Here is a 24420-nt window from a genome sequence, read left to right as displayed (position 1 = left end):
GTGTTCATTGTGATCCAAACTTTTTTAGACCTAGTGGTGTTTGTAAAACAATTTGTGCCAGATGACCAAGGACCACTGTGGCAGAAAGCAGCGAACTTGCATAAGATGTCACTGCCTCATCAGTTGGCTTTGAAAACTAGGGGCTTACTCTATAGTCCTATGAATCAAAGACATTGATAGATGTAGTATAAGATTACAATAATATTTTCCTTTTGACATTCATATTATAAAGCATGATGTATTGCAACTAATCTCAATTAGCTGATCACAATTAAAATTAATAATGTTTGTTATTGCTGATAAACAATCGTGACTCTCCTGTTCTCAAATGTGCAAGTAATTCTTGTAATTTTAATACAAATTTGCATATTATTACTAATTGATTTAATCTCATTGTATTTGGTTCGTGGATCCAATTTATTAAAATATTGATAATGGGGTAATGATTTCTCTCCCCATTTCATTTACACTAAAAGACACAACTCGTACAATGGTCTGCAAGCCCATCATGATCTGCCGCATGTTAACCGCCAAAATTCTTTTATGTCTTCACCCTTGATCTTACCAGTGGTCCTGGCCACCTCACTGTCTTCTGGACATGCCAACATACTGCTATCTGATGACCAAGACTCCAGTTAATTTCTGGGCTTTGAGAGATAGCCCTCCATATATCCATTGATCAGCTCATTCAACTTCCTCAAGTCTACTGAAACCTCACATTCTCGATGGGACCTATTCAGTATTTCAAACTGCCTCCCAGCTGCGACACTCCAAAACCCCTTAGTCTTCTGTGTATTTTTGAAAGGATTTATTGAGATATAATTTACATAGTGTAGAGTGCACATATTAATGTCTAAAAGTCAATGGCTTTTAGTATATACACAGATAAGTGCAGCCATCATCACAATGAATTTTAGAGCATTTTCATCACTTCAAAAAGAAACCTCACTTTCTCTAGCTGTTAACCTCCTATGCACTCATCCCCTACTCAATCCTAAGCAACCACAAATCTGTTTTCTGTCTCTATAGACTTTCCTATTCTATTTTCATCTAAATAGAATCAAACAATAGGTGGCCTTTTGTGCCTGGCTTCTTTCAGTTGGCATAATGCTATCAAGGTTCATATGCGTATTGGTACTTTATTTCTTTTTATAACTGTATAACATTCAATTTCATGGATATAACATTATGTTTATCCAATAATATTTTTATTGACATTTGAGTTGTGTTCAGCCTTTGGCTATTGTAAATACTGCTGCTAAAAATACTTGTGTACAATTTGTGTTTGAACACCCCTTTCCAATAATCTGGGTGTATACCTGGGAATAAATTTCTGGGTCATTTGACAATTTTATGTTTAATATATTTAGAACCCATCAAACTATTTTCCAAAGTGGCCAGTTCTAGCCATAGAGTATCTAACTGTGGTTTAGATTTGTAGTTGCCTGATGAGTGATGCTACTGAGTATCTTTTTATGGGATTATTGACCGTTCGTGTATCTTCTTGGGAAACACATCTATTCCTATCACTTTTCAGTTTTGATTTGGGATATTTGTTAATGAGTTAAAATAATGTTTCTATATTCAAGATACATATATATACAGACATATAGATATGTGTTTTTCAAATATCTTCTCACACTTTTTGAGCTGCCTTTTGACTTGCTTGGTTGTCCTTTGAAACACCAATGTCTTTAATTTTTAAGAAATTTTAAATATCTAATTTTTATTTTGTTGCTCATGTTTTTGGTGTTACAGCTATTTCTTTGCTAGATCCAAAATCCTGAAGATTTTCCCATATGCTTTATTCTAGCTCTTGCATGTATATCTTTAATTCATTTGAGTTAATATTTTTGTATGCTTTGGGGTAAGGGTTCCAATTTATTATTTTGCAAGTGGCGATCCATGTGTACGTTGTTGACCTAGTTTGTTCAAAGAATGTCTCTTCCTCATTGAATTGCACATGGCACCACTGTAAGAATCCATTGACTATAGATACATAGTTTTATATATGGACTTTCAATTTTCTTCCATCAATCTATATATTTTTCCTTCATCAGTATTTTGTTGTCTTGATTACTGATGCTTCGCCATAAGGTTTGGAGCATGAGGGTGTGAATTATCCTAATATGTTTTCTTTTTTCAAGACTATTTTGGCTATTTTAAGTCCCTTACAATTCCATGTGTATTTTAGAATCAGCTTGTAAGTTTCTAGACAGAAGTCTGTTGGGATACTTGCAGGGATTACGTCAAATCTGTAGTTCAACTTGTAGAGTACTACAATATTAAATCTTCCAATTCATGGCTGTAAGACATTTGCTAATTATTTAGATCTTCTTTAAACAATAATTTTTAATTTTCAGAATAAAATCTTGTATCACATTTTCCAAATTAGTTATTATTTCTTTTTTTGGTGCTATTGTAAATTTAAGTGTTTTCTTAATTTCATTTTAGGGTTTTCATTGTAGATGTGTGCAATTGATTTTTGTATATTTATGTTATATACTGTAATATTGCTGAAGTAATTTACTAGTTCTATCGTTCAGTGGATTCCTTAAAATTTTCTATATACAAGAATGTTATTTGCAAATAAAGTTTTATTTCCTCCTGTTCAATACGGGTGACTCTTATTTCTTTACTTGCCGATTTGCCCTGCATAAAATCTTCAGTACAGTGTTGACTAGAAGAGGTCAAAGTATGTATCCTATTCTTATCTCTGACCATAGCGGGAAAGTATCCTTTCTTTCACCACTAAGTTGAATGTTTGCTGTTGGCTTTTCACAGGTGCCGTGTATCTGGTGTAGAAAGTTCTCTATTCCTGGCTCATTGAGTTTTTATTTTCATTTTTAATCATTAAAGCATTTGGATTTTGTTAAGTGTCTTTTCTGAATCTATCGAGATGATCATGCAATTCTTGTTTCTTATTCTATGGATAAGATGTATTACCTTAATGGATTTTGGGCTGTTAAACCAACCTGAGATTACTAGTATAAATTTCACTTTGTCATAGTGTATAATTCTTTTATATGTTTCTAGATCTGATTTGTTAGTACTTTTTAAGGAATTTTGCATTTATACTTATAGTAGTTTTATTTTTCTATGTTATTTGGACTAATTTTTGTATCAAGGTAACACTGGCCCCACAGAATAAATTGGGAAGTGAATATTTCTCTTTTTAAAAAAGTTAGTCAAGAATTAATATCAATTAGTCAATACTAACAAATATGATTAATATTATAAATTATTAATTTCTCTAATTTTTATTTTCTATCTTCTGCTTGCTTTAGGTTTAGTTTGCTATTCTTTCCAGTGCCTTAATGTGGAAGGTCATCTTATCTCATCCTTTCCTTTGTCTTTTCATTTTCTAAATAGTGTCTTTTTAGCATCAGGTGAGCTCCCCAGGTTGGTAGTACTCCATATTTATTGTTGTACAACAATGACAGGTAACATGTCCTGAAGACAATGGAAACTTAACATTCAAAATCTCCTAGATTCCACCTTATGTGGTATGTCTCTTCCTTTGATTGGTCCTAATTTCTATCCTTTCTCTATTATAAACCATGAGTATAATGGCATTCAATGAGTTCTGTGAGTCTTTCTAGTAAATTCTTGAAACTGAGGGTGTTCTGGGGAAACACTTATCTGGCAGTTGGTGTCAAAAGTATGAGTCGTCTTATATGGCCTCTTCCTTTGAACTTTGCATCTGGACCCAAACTCTGCACAATTTGGGCCAGAAGTCTCGTGTTGACTTTGCAGCCTAAATTATCTTGTAGTTTGTCTAATCTTCAATAAATTTGCTTTCATCAAATATTGTATTTGTTACCCCAAAATTACCATCATGTATTTTTCTCCAAATAACTAACATTAGGAGAAATAGCCAGCTGAATCTGTAACTCAACAGAAACAAGTGATCCATATACTATATAAGTGGCCATTTCATTTTGCCTCCTTCCACCAAATCTTAGCAACCTCAACCATTGCCATGAGCCACTGTAGGCCTACCATCTACAAACCAACAAGTATCTTTTAAAAACACTTCATGCTCCCATTTGATAAATTTCCCAGGAAAGAGATGCTTACTTTAACTCTATGCAAGTGGCTCATATTCACAAAGTCTGCACATATTATTCATGTAGTGTGAGAAAATCATCCCAGCGATACCAGCCCATTCTCCTTCCCATGATCTGCTTAGTTTGCAAACATATTCATGCCATGGGTGAGAGATTTGTATTTCACAGTACAACAATTTTATGGAGGACATTGAAACTTAGATTGAGCACTTTAGTACAGTCACACATCACTGAATGATAGGGATACATTCTAAAAGATGCATCCATAGGCAATTTCATCATTTTGCAAACGTCAGAGAGAATATTACAAACACCTAGTTTGTACAGCCTACCATGTCTAGGTTATATGGTAGAGCCTGTCTCTCCTAGGCTACAAACCTGTGTATTACATTACTGTACTGAATACTGCAGGAAATAAGAACATAGTGGTAAGAGGTTATGTATCTAAACATACTTAAACATAGAAAACTGTGTTAAAATGTGTATTATAATCTCATGGGAACATTTTTGTATATGCAATCCATCTTTGACTGAAATGTTATTATGCATGACATGACTCTATGACAAAAATAAAATAATACGTTTTAAAAAATGTACACATGTATCAAACATATTATAAAACTAAAAATATTTATTCAGTGTAAGAATTTGTAATGATCACAAAATGTTCACAGCTTATATTTAAGTACAGTTTCAAATGCCTAGTGCAATTACTATTTATTTCTTTGTGTATTTTAAACATGTATATAATAAATATTTTTCAGGTTTAACAATATATATCAATCCTACAGGCTCTTAGAAATATTAGTTAAAATCAGTTGGTAAAGTCATGTATATATACGCATACCTGTATCAGTGAGCATGTGTGCATGTATGTTTGTGTTAACGTAATTGTAATTGGATGAATCCTTATATTTACCCTTAACTACAAGATTTCCAAGATTTATTTATTATCTTTAGATGATGGGCATTTAAAGATTTACCAAATACAACTGTAATAGTGGAAAATATCAAGATGTTATTAAATTCATCTTGTGCACATAATTGTTTCTATAAATTTATGTTTCTTGCAAAACTTGCAGTAATGCTTATGCACAAAATAATTTTCTAAATAAAAAATAAAAACGTTTTCTCAGTCATTAATTCTTAAAATTATTTCTCCCCAATAATTAATGTGAATTAATTCTTAATTCTTAATTATAGAATAATGTTGCCCTTCAGAGTTCAGAAACTTTTACTTGTTGTACACATTTCACTAACCAGAACAACTTCTGAAATATTGGCATTAATTAATGTCACTCAGCAATTATTGATTTCAAAGGCATTAAATATCATTCATATTCTGAATCACAAGGGTACTTTGGCATCTTATTTAATCAAGCTCTTTGTATCATCATCTACACTTTAATTACTTAACAAACATTTCTCTGTGTGAGAAAGATTGAGCAGGTTATTGTGCTTTTTTAAGTTGCAACTTTTGCTTAATCTAGAGATAGGCAATGCTCCCCATAAGGGACAAAGAGAAAAATAAATGAGCAACAGAGATGTGACAGGCATGGAAAAAGACACCACATTTATCAAACAAATAGGGCCACGAATGACGATAATGGGGATCAAATCTTGAGATACTGACTCAGTTTATAACCGCACTGTATAATAGAGCAAATAATTTGTTAATTTTTTTACAAATGGAATTTAATTTAATTAAGATGAATACAGTGTTTTAAACAAGGCAGGTCATATTAAAATAAAATAGTGGAATAAAATGATAAAAACCAATGTAAAAATCGTAAACATTTTATAAAGAATTTTTGTCATGTAATTTAATATTTTTGTTTATTTAAAATCACGCAAATCAAAATAATTTTATCTTAATTAACAAATAATCATCAGAAGTTTAACTAATTTTTACTTTAAAATACTAGGTTTAAACATTCTTAAGTATATTTTTAATCACATATGCTTATATATAAAATAGACATAGGATATATATTTACATGTTCACAATATTATATTGTAATTGTTCCTATGGTTGTGGTTTTTCAATAGAATTAATAAGTACTTTTAAAAAGTTTCAATTTCAATGATATATATATTTGATTTTTCTTTGACAAAGCATACATATATTGATAGGTAATAATATGAAAATCTTCTAAAGGCATTACAGGAACATGAAAATGTAATTAAATACTCACTAATTTGTAATGTTTTATGTAAGTGGAACACATTTAACTGAAAATTGCTTTTATATAATACTCAAACGAGACTAAAAACTTTTTAACCAGCAGAGTAAGTCTTCAAATTGATAATCTGAACTATATAAGAGGAGAGACTTCAGGCACTCAAATATTTGAAATGCTACAAAATATTTATATAAACTATTATTTCACAATTTGTGTTTGCAGAGTGCTATACAGTAATCAATATAAATGACATCTCAAGTCTTTCTATAGCTTTGACCACATTTACCTCCTAATTTTAATTATTAATATGTTGGAGCAGTGCATACAACTAGACTCCGATCTTCCTTTTTAATGAGTAAAAATATGTCCTTTGAGACAGCATTAAAGAAAGAGCACCTTGTATAAATTCAGTGCCAAGAGACAAGATATTCTTGATTCTGAAGTCTTGTTCTTTTATACAGCAATGCAATTAATAATAAGGAGAAAAGCAGGACATAGATGTGGAGTCTATTTTAATCAAAAATTGTCTATAGATTTTGATGATAAATTTAAAAATCTACTATATTTAGTTAGTTAGAAAAAACTAGGTTTTGGGAACATATTTGGTCAGTAAAACACCCCTACCAAATGCTGGCAAGAAAAAAAGTTAGGTACCACCTTTCTTCTCTGCAGATGGCCTGAGATGGGTTAATTTGAAAGAATGCTTCCAAACCTGAGGTGACCTCTGAGAACAGCATAATCCACTGCTCTCTCCTACATTGTTTCTCAGTCTGTGCTCTTTTAATTTTGGGGGGAGGGTAGCCAGTCCTTTAAAGCGATCTTCAGCATGATGGCAGAGCCAAGGAGTGTGGACAGGTGGCACGGTGTCTGACTTTGTTCCAGCAGCCACTTGGGCTTTCTCTGGGTCTTCTCTGCCCTAGGGATAGCACCACTATTGAAAACATGTCTTTGTGATATTCTCTATGCCAGGAACTCCCAACACATTTTCCTTGAAACTGATGAAATGAATAAAAATAAACCAAGAGGTGTGCTGTTTGTTTCTGCTTCCTCCTTTCTGCAGCCCTTCTTGATCATCTAATATTTTTAAATACATTGTCGATCACCAAAAGGAGCATAAGGGGTATATTGATTTGTAGCAGATGTATGAATAGCCCAGCCCCTATTCCTTACCTGTAGCTGCTGGGAAGAAAACCATTTTTAACACTCTACAAGGTCTCATCTCCAGAATTTGCAGCTGTTTCTAGCTGAGGACTTCCTCTAGCAGCATGGGAGGTTGATACTGGGCGTGAAGTGGGAAGAAAAGGTGAGGGTAACTAAGAAGAATCTCCCTGGATTCAGTGATGTAATTCTGAGGCATGTTCCACATAGCTTCCCAGAGAATTAAGCCCAGATATCTAACACAGGAACTTGCCTCTTAACACGTGTGGTATTGGCTTTTCTATATTTCCTGTTTTATTTTGTTGTCTCTTCTTTGTCTCACTTTCGCTGTGTCCTCACTCCTGCTTTAAGAATACCCAAACAAATACATTCATTTATTATTTTAGACTCTCAGAACACAGTTGATAGTTGGACTTGTAATCTATGATAATCAGCTTGGATGCTATACTAACAGGAAGATGGTGAACTCACAATGTCTAATTAAGATAAAATTAAAAAATATATTGATTAATGTCCAAAGATTTAAAAAACCTAAGCGGCAGTGTCAAATTTCTTCTTTTTAGTTTACGTGGTTTCTTAAACGCCTACAATTATTTTAAAGGAAGACTTGAGTCTAGGAAAAATTGAGACCTATGGAATAAATTACTAACCCATTTCTCCTTGAAATCCATGAGATGCTTGATGATTTTTCACATATATTTCTGAATTGAAAAGCTAGTTGCAAATTATTTTTATAAGCATATCCTTATGTAATATTTTGTTTTTAACAGTGAATTGAAGGTTTAAAGATTAAATTATTCTATCCAGAGAATAAAAAGCAATTATTTCACAAGGAGAACATGTATACGTTGACAAGACATTTTAAAGTCTAGACTTTAAAATAGGTCCCATATAGTTTTGAGTCAATTAGAATATGTTTGTATCAGTCTGTCCACAGTTTTACACCTGTCAAAATGTACTTGAACTACAACAACTACCTTGAACAATTTTGAAATTTATGATTCCTCTGAAACTGATTAAAAGAATTATGGTAGAGTGAAATTCTGATTGACATAATTTGGGAGAGAAATTATTCCTTGGACATCAACCTCTGCCAAGATAGTTTATAATGACATTGAGACTTTTTGATTTACAAAATGTGTTATATAAAAAATACTAAGACGATGGCAGATACTACACAGAATTTAATTAAAATTGTACTACAATTAAATGTCTAAATAAATTAGAAGGATACATGGTACATCTAATTGTATGTTTATATATTTTATTTGTGCATTTTTTTCCTAGAGTTGCTTTTGCTTTAGTTTGTAAAACGTTCTTATTTTTATGATAATGTAGTATATACTAAATAAAGAAAAATCAGGAAATAGAAAATGAAGAAGAAAACATTAGCTATTGTCAACCAAATAAAAATTGTGCAATCTCTAAGCACATGAAGTATGTATTATTTGTACAGCATGTAGAACGTTTATGCTTCACAGCGTGAGGTAGAGACTGCAAAAGCTTGAACTTGGGACAAATAAGAAAGTAAGGAAATTTTCACAACATATTAATATTATAGAAAATGTTGAACTTAACAGTTAAGGTACAAGTAGTGAAAAATGATAGTATTTAAGGAGATCCAGAAAATTTAATCTATATCAGTAATGTGTGAGAAGTATTAGAATAATGCTCGTATTTCTGGATTGGCATCGATTTCTATTGAGCCTGGAAACATAACAGAAGTGAGGGAAAAAGAAATTAAATTGTGGATACTTGAGTTTTATACCTAGGAGTTTGAGAAATACATTTTGTTACTATCAAAGCAGTTGGCACAAGAGTGTACAAAATTCCCTAATTGTGTCTATGTGGAGAAGACATAGACAAACAGAGAATAGCAAAACAGAAATAGCAAAAAAGCACAAATAAATTTTACCTGTATTTTTACGTAAAAGCCAATTAGAGAAGGAAAACATGAAATTTGTGTTTCATCACAATTTTTCTCTTTCTCATAATATAGTTGAATATATTACTGGAAAAAAATTGAAGCACTGGTATGTTCAAAAAAAAGTAAAATATAAGGTCAAAACCAAGGGAATGTAGGGAGCAGACAAAATATAACTAAACACCAAAACTGATTTTGCCCTACGGACGTGTACCAAAATGAATGAGTGCAGATTCCTACTGTCATACATCACATAGGACAGTAAAGAAATACATAGTTTTTCCCAAGATAGGACATCACACAGGAGCTCCTCCCTAAAGCTAGGACCAAAATTTATATCCTCAGTATAAAGAAGAATCAGAGGTAAATTAGTCCCATTTCACATTCCCTGCAAATGGCAAATAAAAATGACTTGAGATTGGACAGATTTAAAGAAACTCAATCACTAATGATTTACAGCAAGTAATTTAAAAATTGTTTAAATGTGCAGCCCAAACATACGTCCAAACACCTTTAGGCCAAGAATTAACATAATGTGGTCCCAGAATGGTGGTGCCTTTAGTAGAATCAGAAAAAAATCCAAATTCTCTTTGGCAAATTTTCTACTTACTAATCCGCAAAAGTGCACAAAAATAATTTTCAGAGAAAAATAAATATTTGTCATTCAAAGGCATCTAAGTACGCAAGGAAATGATATTCCACCATTTGAAAGGAAAGTAGAAAAGGAGTACAAATGGATCCACAAAGGTTCCTTAGTAGAAATATCACTGTTAGATTATAAAGCACATTTGCTTTCAAAAAATTTAAAAAAAAATGAATATGTTGTTAGGAGACTAAAAAATTGATGTAGCAAATTTGAAAAGAAGTTTGTATAAAAATATAGTTATTTTAAATTAAAAACTCAAAAATGAACTCATCAGATTACACATGGCCATGGTGAGAGTTCATAAATATTTCAGAATGCATTACAGAAAATTTTAAAAAATGTACAATGTGGACAGAATGATGAAGAGACATGGAAGATACAGTGAGAAAGTGTAGCATGTGTTTAGTGAGTGTTCTCATAGAAGAAGGGAACTGGGAAGGGACAATATGTGATGATATTTTGGCTGAAAGTTCTCTAGACTTTTGTAAGACACTAATCTGCATATTCAAAAATTCCATGCATGCTAAGCAAGCTACAATGGAGATAAACCTACACCTATGTATCTCCTAGAGAAATAGTAAACAACCAGGAAGGGAAAAATATTTCAATTAGTGCTAGAAAAATGAAATTACTTTTAATCATATTGAAATCTGAAAAAATGAAAGGTAAAATAAACAATATTATTTGTTAATAATAATAATGCCATTCTGAAATTCTCAACGAAGAAAAATATTCATCAACCTATGGCTAAATAACATATTTAGAGACAGAAAACAAAACGCCACCGGCAGAATTCCACTAAAGAAACTAAAGAGAAACTCTGAAAATATTCTTCAGAAATGTTGAAGTTCTGAAATCAAAGAATGAACACAGAGCAAAATATGTTGTAAACATACAGATAGATCTAAATAAAAAATTAGGTGTTGAAACAAAAATATATTTAAAATTATATAATCACTGCAATATGTATGTTAGGAAGAAAATTATTAGGGCTGAAGTATTCAAAGAACCCTTAATTGTCTGACAAGAGCAGAAAAGTGAGTATGACTTTGCAACTGTTTTTCTTTTTCGAATGGAATGGAATGGAAGGGAATTGAATGGAATTGAATTGAATGGAATCGAATGGAGTGGAATGTAATGGAATGGGAGCTGAGATTGTGCCATTGCGCTACAGGCTGGGTGACAGAGTGAGACACTCTCAAAAGAAAGGAATGGAATGGAAAGCAGTGGAATAGAATGGAATGGAATGGAATGGAGTGGAGAGGAGAGGAGTGGAATGGATTGGAATGGAATCGGATGTAATGGAATATAGTGGAATGGAATGGAATCATCATCGAATGGACTCAAATGGAATTATCATCGAATGGAATCGAATGGAGGCATCATCGAATGGAATTGAAAGGAATCATCATCGAATAAACTCGAATGGAATCATCATCGAATGGACTCGAATGGAATCATCATTGAATGGAATTGAATGGAATCATTATTGAATGGAATTGAATGGAATCATTATCGAATGGAATCGAATGGAATCCTCGAATGGAATCAAATGGAATCATCGAATGGAATTGAATGGAATCATCATTGAATGGAATCGAATGGAATCATCATCAAATGTACTCAAATGAAATCATCATTGAATGGAATCGAATGGAATCATCATCGAATGGAATCATCATTGAATGGAATCGAACGGAATCATCATTGAATGGAATCGAATGGAATCATCAAACAGAATTGAATGGAATCATCGAATGAAATTGAATGGAATCATCATCCAATGGAATAGAATGGAATCATTGAATGGAATCGAATGGAATCATCATCGAATGGAATTGAATGGAATCATCCAATGGAATCGAATGGAATAAGCATCGAATGGAATCATCAAATGGAATCAAATGGAATCATCAAATGGTATCAAATGGTGTCATCATTGAATGGAATCATCCAATGGAATCGAATCGAATAATCGAATGGAATCCAATGGAATCATCATCCAGTGGAATTGAATGGAATCATCATCGAATGGAACCAAATGGAATCATTGAAGGGAATCGAATGGAATCATCATTACATGGAATCGAATGGAATCATCATCACAAGGAATCGAATGGAATCATCATTAAATGATATTGAAAGGAAACATCGAACAGAATTGAATGGAATAAATCAAATGGAATCGAATGGAATCATCATTGAATGAAATCAATAAGAATCATCGAATGGAATTGAATGCAATAATCATCGAATGGAATTGAACGGAATAATCAAAAGGAATTGAATGGAATAATCATTGAATGGAATAGAATGAAATCCTAGAATGGAATCGAATGGAATCATCGAATGGAATCAAATGGAAACATCAACGAATGGAATCGAATGGAATTGAATGGAATCATGGAATGGAATCGAATGGAATCATCATCACATGGAATCAAATGGAATGATCGAATGGAATCGAATGGAATAATCATCGAATGGAATCGAATGGAGTCATCGAATGGAATCGAATGGAATCATCATCGAATGGAATCGAATGGAATCATCAAAAGGAATCGAATGGAATAATCATCAAATGGAATCCAATGAAATCCTCTAATGGAAGGGAATGCAATCATCGAATGGAATCGAATGGAATCATCATCGAATTGAATCAAATGGAATCATAGAATGGAATTGAATGGAATCATCATTGAATGGAATCAAATGGAATCATTGAATGGAATCGAATGGAATCATCAAATGGAACTGAATGGAATCATCATGGAATGGAATCAAATGCAATCGTCCAATGGAATCAAATGGAATAATCATTGAATGGAAACATCTAATGGAATCGAGTGGAATCATCAAATGGAATTGAATGGTGTCATCATCGAATGGAATCATACAATGGAAACGAATGGAATCAAAGAATGGAATCGAATGAAATCACTGAATGGATTTGAATGGAATCATCATCAGATGGATTTGAATGGAGTCATCTGATGGAATGGAATGGAATCATCATAGAATGGAATCCAAGGCAATCACGGAATGGAATCGAATGGAATCATTATCTCATGGAATCGAGTGGTATCATCATCACATGGAATCGAATGAAATCATCATCAAATGGTATCGAAAGGAAACATTGAATGGAATTGAACGGAATAAATCAAATGGAATCAAATGGAATCATCATCGAATGGAATTGAATTGAATCATCGAATGGAATCATCAACGAATGAAATAGAAAAGAATCATCGAATGGAAATAAATGCAATCATCATCGAATTTAATCAAAAAGAATCATCATCAAATGAAATTGAACGGAATCATCGAAAGGAATCAAATGGAATAACCATTGAATGGAATCAAACGGAATCCTCAAATGGAATCGAAGGGAACCATCAAATGGAATCAAATGAAATCATCATTGAATGGAATCGAATGGAATCATGGAATGGAATTGAATGGAAACATCATCGCATGGAAGCAAATGGAATCATCAAATGCAATCAAATGGAATAGACATCAAATGGAATTATTGAATGGAATTGAATGGAATCATCAAATGGAATCGAATGGTGTCATCATCGAATGGAATCATCCAATGGAATCGAATGGAATCATCAAATGGAATCAAATGGAATCATCATCACATGGAATCGAATGGAGTCATCCAATGGAATCGAATGGAATCATCATCAAATGGAATCGAATGGAATCATCAAATAGAATCGAATGGAATCATCATCACATGGAATCGAATGGATTCATCAAATGGAATCGAATGGAATCATCATCACATGGAATCAAATGGAATCATCATCGAATGGAATCATTATCAAATGGATTTGAATGGAATCATCATTGAATGGAATCAAATGGAATCATTGAATGGAATCAAACGGAATCATTAAAAGGAATCGAATGGAATCATCATCGAATGGAATCAAATGGAATCAACGAATGGAATTGAATGGAATCATCATCGAATGGATTCGAATGGAATCATCCAATGGAATCGAATGGAATAATCATCGAATGGCATCATCAAATGGAATCATATGGAAGCATCGAATGGAATGGAATGGAATGGTGTCATCATCGAATGTAATCATCCAATGGAATCGAATGGAATCATTGAATGGAATCAAATGGAATCATCCAATGGAATCAAATGGAATCATCATCATTTGGAATCGAATGGAGTCATTCAATGGAATCTAATGGAATCATCATTGAATGGAATCGAATGGAATCATCGAAAGGAATCGAATACAACAATCATTCAATGGAATCAAAAGGAATCCTCAAATGCAATAGAATGGAATCATCAAATGGAATCATCATCAAATGGAATCATGGAATGGAATCGAATGGAAACATCATCACATGGAAGCAAATGGAATCATCAAATGCAATTGAATGGAATAAACATCAAATGGAATCATTGAATGGAATCATCTAATGGAATCAAATGGTGTCATCATCGAATGGCATCATCCAATGGAATCGAATGGAATCCTTGAATGTAATCAAATGGAATAATAGAATGGAATTGAATGGGATCATTGAATGGAATTGAATGGAATCATCATCGAATGGAATCGAATGGAGTCATCCAATGGAATCGAATGAAATCATAATCGAATGGAATCAAATGGAATCATCAGATGGAAACGAATGAAATCATCATCAAATGGAATCGAATGGAATCATCAAATGGAATCGAATGGAATCATCATCGAATGGAATTGAATGGAATCATGAACGAATGGAATCATTATCAAATTGAATCGAATGGAATCATCATCGAATGGAATCGAATGGAGTTATTGAATAGAATCAAATGGAATCATCAAAAGCAATCGAATGGAATCATAATTGAATGGAATCAAATGGAATCAACAAATGGAATTGAATGGAATCATCATTGAATGGATACGAATGGTATCATCCAATGGAATCAAATTGAATAATCATCAAATGGAATCATCGAACGGAATCATATGGAATCATTGAACAGAATCGAATGGTGTCATCATCGAATGGAATCATTGAATGGAATCAAATGGAGTCATCCAATGGAATCGAATTGAGTCATCATCACATGGAATCAAATGGAATCATCAAATGGAATCGAATGGAATCATCATCGCATAGAATCGAAAGGAATCATCATCACATGGAATCGAATGGAATCATCATTGAATGGTATCAAAAGGAATCATCGAATGGAATCGAATGGAATAAATCGAATGGAATCGAATGGAATCATATTCGAATGGAATCGAATGGAATCATCGAATGGAATCATCATCGAATGAAATCGAAAAGAATCATCGAATGGAATCGAATGCAATCATCATCGAATGGAGTTGAACGGAATAATCATCGAGTGGAATCAAATGGAAACTTCAAAAGGAATCAAATGGAATAATCATCACATGGAAACAAATGAAATCCTAGAATGGAATCGAAAGGAATCATCGAATGGAATTGAATGGAATTATCATCAAATGGAATCGAATGGAATCATGGAATGGAATTGAATGGAATCATCATTGCATGGAATAAAAGGGAATCATCGAATGGAATCGAATGGAATCATCATCAAATGGAATTGAATGGAATCATAATAGTATGGAATCGAATTGAATAATCATCGAATGGAATTGAATGGAATCCTTGAATTTAATCGAATGGATTCATCGAATGAAATCGAATGGAATCATCATCAAATGGAATCGAAATGAATCATCAAATGGAATCAAGTGGAATCATCATTGAATGGAATCAAATGGAATCATCAAATGGAATTAATGCAATCATCATCGAATGCAATTGAATGGAATCCTCGAATGGAATTGAGTAGAATCATCATCACGTGGAATCAAATGGAATAATCGAATGGAATCAAATGGAATCATCATCACATGGAATCGAATGGAATCATCATCGAATGGTATTGAAACAAATATCGAATGGAATCTAATGGAATAAATCGAATGGAACTGAACGGAATCATCATCAAATGGAATCGAATGGAATCATTGAATGGAATCATGATCGAATGAAATCGAAAAAAATCATCGAAAGGAATCGAATGGAATCATCATCGAATGGAATTGAATGGAATCATCATCGAATGGAATCAAATGGAATCATCAAAAGGAATTGAATGGAATAAACATCGAATGGAATCGAATGAAATCCTTGAATGGAATTGAATGGAATCATCGAATGGAATCGAGTGGAATCATCATTGAATGGAATCTAATGGAATCATTGAATGGAATCAAATGGAATCATCATCACGTGGAATCAAATGGAATCATAGAACATAATCGAACACAATCATCGAATGGAATCAAATGGAATCATCATTGAATGGAATCGAACGGAATCATTGAATGGAATCGAATGGAATCATCATCGAATGGAAGTGAATGGAATCATAGAACATAATTGAATGCAATCATCGAATGGAATCAAATGGAATCATCATTGAATGGAATCGAACGGAATCATTGAATGGAATCAAATGCAATCATCATCGAATGGAATCGAATGGAATCATCGAAATGAATCAAATGGAATCATTGAATGGAATTGAATGGAATCATCTTTGAATGGAATCGAAAGGAATCATGGAATGGAATCGAATGGAAACATCATCACATGGAAGCAAATGTAATCATCGAATGGAATTGAATGGAATAATCATCAAATGGAATCATCGAATGGAATAGAATGGAATCACCGAATGGAATCAAATGGTGTCATCATCGAATGGAATCATCCCATGTAATCGAATGGAATCATCAAATGGAATCGAATGGAATCATAAAATGGAATCAAATGGAATCAACGAATGGAATCGAATGGAATCATCATCGAATGGAATCTAATGGAGACATCCAACGGTATCAAATGGAATCATCATCGAATGGAATCGAATGGAAACATCAAATGGAATCATCAAATGGAATCGAATGGAATAATCATCGAATGGAATCGAATGGAATCATTGAATGGAATCGAATGGAATCGTCATTGAATTGAATCAAATGGAATCATCATAGAATGGAATCATCATCCAATGGAATCAAATGGAATCATCATTGAATGGAATCGAATGGAATCATCAAATGGAATCGAATGTAATCATCGAATGAATTCGAATGGAATCATCATAGAATGGAATTGAATGGAATCATCGACTGGAATCGAATGGAATCATCCAATGGAATCGAAAGGAATAATCATCGAATGGAATCATCGAATGGAATCAAATGGAATCATCGAATGGAATCGAATGGTGTCATCATCGAGTGGAATAATCCAATGGAATCCAAAGGAATCATCGAATGGAATCGAATGGAATCACCATCCAATGGAATCGAATGGAATCATGGAATTGAATCGAATGGAATCATCATTGCATGGAATCCACTGGAATCGTCATCACATGGAATCTCATGGAATCATCATCGAATGGTATCGAAAGGAAACATCGAATGGAATCAAATGGAACATCGAATGGAATTGAATGGAATCATCATCGAATGGAATCGAACGGAATCATCAAAAGGAATTGAATGGAATAATCATTGAACGGAATTGAATGAAATCTTAGAATGAAATCGAATGGAATCATCGACTGGAATCAAATGGAATCATCATCGAATGGAATCGAATGGAATCATGGAACGGAATCGAATGGAATCATCATCACATGGCATCAAATGGAATCATTGAATGGAATCAAACGGAATAATCATTGAATGGAATCGAATTGAATCATCGAATGGAATCGAATGGAATCATCGAATGGAATCATCATCTAATGGAATCGAATGCAATCATCGAATGGAATCGAATGGAATCATCATCGAATGGAATCGAATGCAATCATCATCGAATGGAATGGAATGGAATCATCGAATGGACTCGAATGGAATCATCATCAAATGGAATCGAGTGGAATCATCGAATGGACTCGAGTGTCTGTTCAGACAGGTCTGGGGGATATCTAAAGGACTCATGAAAGGCTGTTTTTTTCTGTGTTGCTAGAATAAAGAACAGATAAGGAATGGACATTTTTAAGAAACTCTGCAAGGAGACCTAACAAACCACGGATGCTTAGGGCAAAAATTAGAATTTACACATATAGTAGATCACCTTCAGCACAGGAAGAAAAGTTGGAGAAGAGTATTTGGAAAACTAAGACATTCAAAATCATTCACGTACATCGGAGAGTCTAGAAAGTCACATGTATGCATAGGTTAAGCCACATGCTGACAAATGTCATAAGAAGACCCTACACTTTTACCTTGGCTGATCCCTTCCCTCACTGCAAGCTCTGTGCAAGAGTGAACTTGAACTTCACTCAGTGCAAGAGTGAACACACACTTTGTCCCGGCTTTAAAGAACCCAGCACAAAGCCAGTCTGCATGGCCTAGAGACATATTTTGCTGGATAATGATTACTTGTTTTTCTTTGTTTTTGTTGTATTTGCCTGTTTGCTTAGTTCCTGACATACAAGAAAATCACTGTCAAAACATTAGCTTAACATTTGCTAAGGAAACGAAAAGACTTCGGTGACCACACCTTATAAAGCAAACAATTTTGTAAATCACTTTGGAAAATTTCACTATAAAAAATCCTTAACGATATAATAAGTAAAGAAAATTTAAAACCACAAAACATTACTGTGTTTGTAGGGGGGGTTCTGATTTACAGAGTAATCACATAGTAATTATAATTATTATAATGTCCAGTTTTCAAAAAAAGTTACAAGGCACACAAAGAATGGGAAAGTATGGCTTATTCAAAGGAACAAAACAAATTGACAGAGAATATCTCTAAGGAAACCCAGACATCAAACATACTAGGAAAAGACTTTAAAACAACTCTCTTCATTATACTCAAATGTCAAAGGAAAACATAAACAAAGAAATCAAGGAATCAGAAAAAATATTAAAAAGTAGGAATATCAACAGAGGTAACAGAAATTCTGGAGCAGAAAACTACAACGATAAAAATTTAAAAATCACCAGAGGGATTTAAGAATATATTTGCACACACAGAAGAAGACACGAGCTTGAAGATAAGAAAATGGAAAATATTGACTCTGAGAAACAGATAAAAAATGAGCACAGACTAATGAATCTGTGGGACATCATAAAATAGACCAACATTCATATTCTAAAAGGATAAATTATGTTGTTGAAAACTTTAGCATTCTTTCTTTTCACCTTTCTTTCTTCCTCCCTCCCCCTTCTCCTCCTTTTTACTTTTCTTCCTCTTCCTTTCTCTTCTTCTGTCTCTCCTTCATTATCCCTTTTGCTCTGTTTCTCTTTCTCCCTTTCTCTTTTCTTTCAATTATCTCAATTACTAAGAGATGTTTAAATACCCTTACCATGTGAGTTGATATGGTTATTTCTCCCTTTAGTTCTCTTTTGAGATTTATAGTCACTCTAAGTAAAGCGATAACCCAAAAATAAGCCTCACAAACAGGCTTCCATACCATTCTTAATTTGGTCCTGTAATTCTTCATTGCTGTATTAACTTTCTGATGCTTTTAAGGATCTTTTAGAACAAATTGTTTAGTTTTATCCAATGGAATGTTTATTCTGAATTATCTAATTCATATTGTAAGTATAGAGGGAGTTTAATATAAAATTATTAAACTGACATTTGTGAAAGAATGTATTTGTGCATTTAACAAATATGTTAATCTTCAGACAGTTATTGGGCAGCTGAGCATACAGCAATAAAAATAACATAATTTTTTATGTGTACAATATTTATGGAATACGTTACTGGAACAAATAAATAATTTAGTTAATAACATGACAAAGAACAGAAATTGTATACACTATAGAGCATAGTAATGGAATAATGAATGATTAAAGTTATTAATATTAGGTAGAAAATGAAGGGTATCTTTGAGAGCAGAACTCAAGGAAGCAAGCAATTCGCCTTATGAGGAAACAGTTACCTGTGGATAAAGGAGAAACTGAAAAATTTACAAGTCAAGACTTTTTGAGCAAAAACAAAAATATGACTATTAGTCACCAATTCAGTGCAGTGAAAAGAAAGTTGAAGAGATATCTTGGAAGTAAACCATGGTGTGGAAGAGCATGTAGGGTTTTGATAATCATGGGATGATTCTGAATTAATTTTAAATGCGATAGGAATATATGAGATAATTTCACCAGAGAATAACATGATTGTGTTTGCATTTCAAAGGGGTGTATCTGGTGCACTGTGTAGAATAAACAGGTTATGTGAGCAAATAAATTGGAAGGCTACTGTTATCCAGAGAAAAAAGGTAGTGACTTTGGTGAGAATGGTGTCAGGATGTGGTAGTAGTGGTGAGAAGTCATTAGGCCATGGATGTATTTCATAGGACTGGCCAAGAGAACTGCAGCTAAATTGGAGTGTAGGGAGTGAAATGGAGAACTCAAAGATGACTCTCAGCACTGGAAGGTGACAACTGTCACTGAAGCATGCTGATGCCTCTTATTAAGAGAGTTACTTGGGAATGGTAAGCTCAAAACTTCTCACTTTCAAATGTATGAAAAATATTGTTTTCAGAATGAATGACTTTGGGATCAGAAAGCCACCGTTCTAATTGATGGTTCCACGACTACACGGGCTCACACTCCCAAGAGCAAAAGTAAATCATCACAAAGGTGCTTCCTGATAATTCTAGAGAAGGGAGAATTACTGTAACATCTTTCTGATTTTAGGAGAGGCAGCAGTTCCCTTTTTAGCCTAAACGCTATTTATTTTAAAGCTCAGCCAAGAGACTCCATTATAATTTTCAAATGTGTGTAACTTAAATTCTCATATGAAATACCACTATGTTTAAATTAGTCAAAACATTTTCCCCATCTACAACTCTATCTTATCATTGCAATCATTTTCACAAAAGTGACTGCAGCTCACAGACCCTAAAAGGAGAAAATCCAGGGTAGGTTATCTGATCTAGTTAGTTTGGAAGACAGGATCTAGAGATTATTTAATATGAAATCGGTCACCTGAAATGAAGTGTTTACTGAAAACAGCTTGGATCAGCCCTGTTTTCTACCACTGAACCATGCATTTGCTTTAAAAAACACAACAACTCTGGGGAATATCGACTGCTTCCAACTGTGTTGAAGGTGTTAAAGAAAAGAGCATAAAATTAAAAATGATCATCTGAGGCCTTTATAGTCTCTGCTCAAGAGACTAGAGTCTTCCATTCTTAACGAAACACCCAAATATCTTAATAATTGGGCAAAATCTAAATATCAGAGTGATAATTTTATCTTGAAGATTGTTAAATTATAATGGTGATTCACTACCTTGCCACGTCTCTGAGTCAAAAATTAGATCTTTGTTTAGGAATCAATGGTAGTCTGCAAATTGGAAATAGGAAGATTTTAGAAGACTCAAACACTGAATTTCTTGTGTGCAAAAAAAAGAAGGGAAGGGGCAAAAGGTATGTGCCTTCTATCTTGTAAGGAAGGTTCCAGAAGCTGCCTTATTGAATACTTACAGTTATATCTCATTGGCCACAACTTAGTCTCATGCTCACACCTGACCACAAGGCCACCTGGGAAGCATAATCTCTACTCTGGGTGGCCATATACCCTGTTGCCACTTCTAGCCCTGGGCCGCTGGGGAAGGCAGCATGGGCGAGAAGACAGGAGGGGCCACTTCTGCCACGGCGCCCTGGCCTAATGGAGCAGCCGGCTCACCTGCTCGTTCAAGCAGCCCACTCGAGCCTTGCCAAAGTGCTGGCACGGGGCAGTGACAGGAGGCCCAACCCCTGTGGGTGACAAGCCCCCGGTCTGGGGAGAGCACTCAGGCTGCTCTGGAGCTCTGTGCCAAGGAACTGTATGGGTGTCCTGGGGCTGCCATAAACCGCAGGGGTGGATCATCTCCTGGATCCAGCAGTCCGAGATCCTGGTACCAGCAGGGTGGGTTCCTTCTGGGTGCCATGACAGAAGGATGTGTTCCAGGCCTCTGTCCTCGGCTCGCAGATGGTCCACTTCTCCTTGTATATCTTCACCTCGTGTTCCCCTGTGCACGTCCTCTGCTCGCACACCCCCTTTTTATGAGGACACAGTCATATTGAATTAGGGTCCGCTCTGATGACCTCATCTTAGTGTGATCACCTCTGCGAAGGCCGTGTCTCCAAATAAGGTCACACTGAAGTTTTGGGGCTTGGATTTCACCATATCTCTTGTGGGGGAAGGCACGATTCCAGTCCCCACTCCTCCATGATTAATGCCTGTCAGACAGACAAGGACGCAGAGGCACAGGGGTCCTGTCGTCACAGCTAGCTCATTCCCGCAGCTCCCCCAGCTCCCCCAGCTCCCCAGCTGGCCCCCGGGTCTGGGTGCTGGGGGAACTGAGCCAAGACCATTGCCCCCACCTAGGTTGGGAGGCTATGTGTGACTGGAAGGATGTCCTGCCGGGTGGCGAGAAGCAGAGAATCGGCATGGCCCGCATGTTCTACCACAGGTGAGCACTCCAGGCCAGCAGGCTCCCTGGGGTCCCCTGGAAGGAGAAGTAGCAGCTGTGGGGAGGCCTGGGCTCAGTGGAGCCTGAGCCGGGCTGGGGTGTTGGGCCCTGGAGGGTGCACAGACTCTCCTCTCGGCCCGGACCCCCAGGCCCAAGTACGCCCTCCTGGATGAATGCACCAGTGCTGTGAGCATCGACGTGGAAGGCAAGATCTTCCAGGCGGCCAAGGACACAGGCATTGCCCTGCTCTCCATCACCAACTGGCCCTCCCTGTGGTAGGTGCCCTGTCTCCCTGCCTGGGGTCAGTGGGAGTGGCTGCCTGAGGGGAGGAGGTGCCCTGTTGGGCCAGGCGGCAGCAGCAGGCGGCTGTCATTAGCAGCCCTCGTGCTGTGCCCCTGACCCTGTCCCTCTCCTGGCCAGGGAGTACCACACACACTTGCTACAGTTCGATGGGGAGGGTGGCTGGAAGTTCGAGAAGCTGGACTCGGCTGCCCGCCTGAGCTTGACAGAGGAGAAGCAGCGGCTGGAGCAGCAGCTGGCGGGCATTCCCAAGATGCAGCGGCACCTCCAGGAGCTCTGCCAAATCCTGGGCGAGGCCGTGGCCCCAGCGCACGTACCGGCACCTAGCCCGCAAGGCCCTGGTGGCCTCCAGGGTGCCTCCACCTGACGCCACCATCCCCAGCCCCTGCCCCGCCCCCAAGCTCGAATCACATGAAGGAGACAGCAGCACCCACCTGCGCACACACCCCTGCCCTGCATGCCTGGCCCCTCATCCTAGAAGACCCTTCCCGACCTCGGGAAAGTAGATGTGGAGGGTGGCGCCCTGCGTAACCCTCGCCCTGTCCCTCCCACTCCCTGGGGGGGCTGTTCCACAGTGACTGGGCCCTGTCCAGGGCAGTGAGTCCTCTACTTTGCTCCATGGAGGAAGCTGGGGTACAAGGGGCCCAGTGCTGGCCACACAGCAGCGCAGCCGAGCCCCAGGAGCCCCTCAGGCCACAGCCCCTGGCGCTGCAGGTGGCCTCCCTCCTCGTCAGTCTCTCAAAGACCCCACGGTCCATCCCCTAAGGGTGGCCAGCCAAGGCTCCCATCCCATGCGATGCCATAAAAGCAGCCCAGTGGTACCCACGGTCACACAGAGCACCTCACCTGCATCCTCTCCCCCACAAGAGCCCCGAAGATCCCACGGGAGAGGGACGCACAGCACTGCCTGCGGAGCGAGAATGTAGTCCCCGCCCCCTCAGCCCCTCACCTTCTCTTTCTACAGCCTAATTTATTGGATTCCCTATTCGTAGCCATCTCTGTGGCCAATGTGACTACCCTGCCAGCAGCGGGGGCAGCCCAGCCTCTGAGTCCCCTGGGGCCCCTGCTCCCACCGGTGCCAAACCCAGCCCCTGTGGCTGTCACCCCGCCAGCCTACACTACCAGCCGCCACCTGGCCACACGGGCCTCTGCTTGCTAGCCGGGAGTGCGGACACCATGTTCCCAGCTCAGTGCCAAACAGGGGTCACCAGGGGGAGCTGTCTGCAGAGCCAGCGCCTGCCCGAGAGAGACCCCACCGCCACTGTGTGCCTTTTCTGGGCCCTCAGCCCTCAGGCCGGGCCCCATCCCGAGTCCCCCCAGTAAAAGCCTCCATTGGCAAATGCAGTCCTTCCTCCCTGCCTCAGAGTCTGGTGGTGTCTGCTGCGGGTCTTGGGGAGAGATGGAGGAGAGGGAGTGGGTTGCCTGTGGGGGAAAGAGTGAGTTTGGGAAACGAGTGGGCCTGACCCCCAAGCCCCTCTGTGGGGGAAAGTCATCAGAAGACATGGTCCAACATGCCCTCCACCGAGCCTCACGCCAATGCTCTTAGGATTCCTGTGATGGTGGTGGGGCAGAACCTGCAACAACATTGCACAGAAATATTGGCTGAGCCCAAATAGGACTAGG

At 36.8% G+C, this 24420-nt stretch overlaps 1 protein-coding gene across 1 annotated transcript; it reads left to right on the top strand.

Annotated features, from left to right (window-relative positions):
• Window positions 1-22243: 22243 nt before the first annotated feature.
• On the top strand, window positions 22244-24049 carry LOC129527283 (ATP-binding cassette sub-family D member 1-like). The gene is made up of 3 exons (XM_055364218.2): window positions 22244-22497; window positions 22647-22772; window positions 22918-24049. Exons 1-3 carry the CDS (start codon window positions 22424-22426, stop codon window positions 23162-23164), a joined length of 447 nt encoding a protein of 148 aa, XP_055220193.2. The 5' UTR covers window positions 22244-22423; the 3' UTR covers window positions 23165-24049.
• The last annotated feature ends 371 nt before the right edge of the window (window positions 24050-24420 follow it).

Source organism: Gorilla gorilla, chromosome 16 (genome assembly GCF_029281585.2).
Source record: "Gorilla gorilla gorilla isolate KB3781 chromosome 16, NHGRI_mGorGor1-v2.1_pri, whole genome shotgun sequence".
Taxonomy (NCBI): Eukaryota; Metazoa; Chordata; class Mammalia; order Primates; family Hominidae; genus Gorilla; species Gorilla gorilla.
This window is presented reverse-complemented; position numbering and strand designations above follow the sequence as displayed.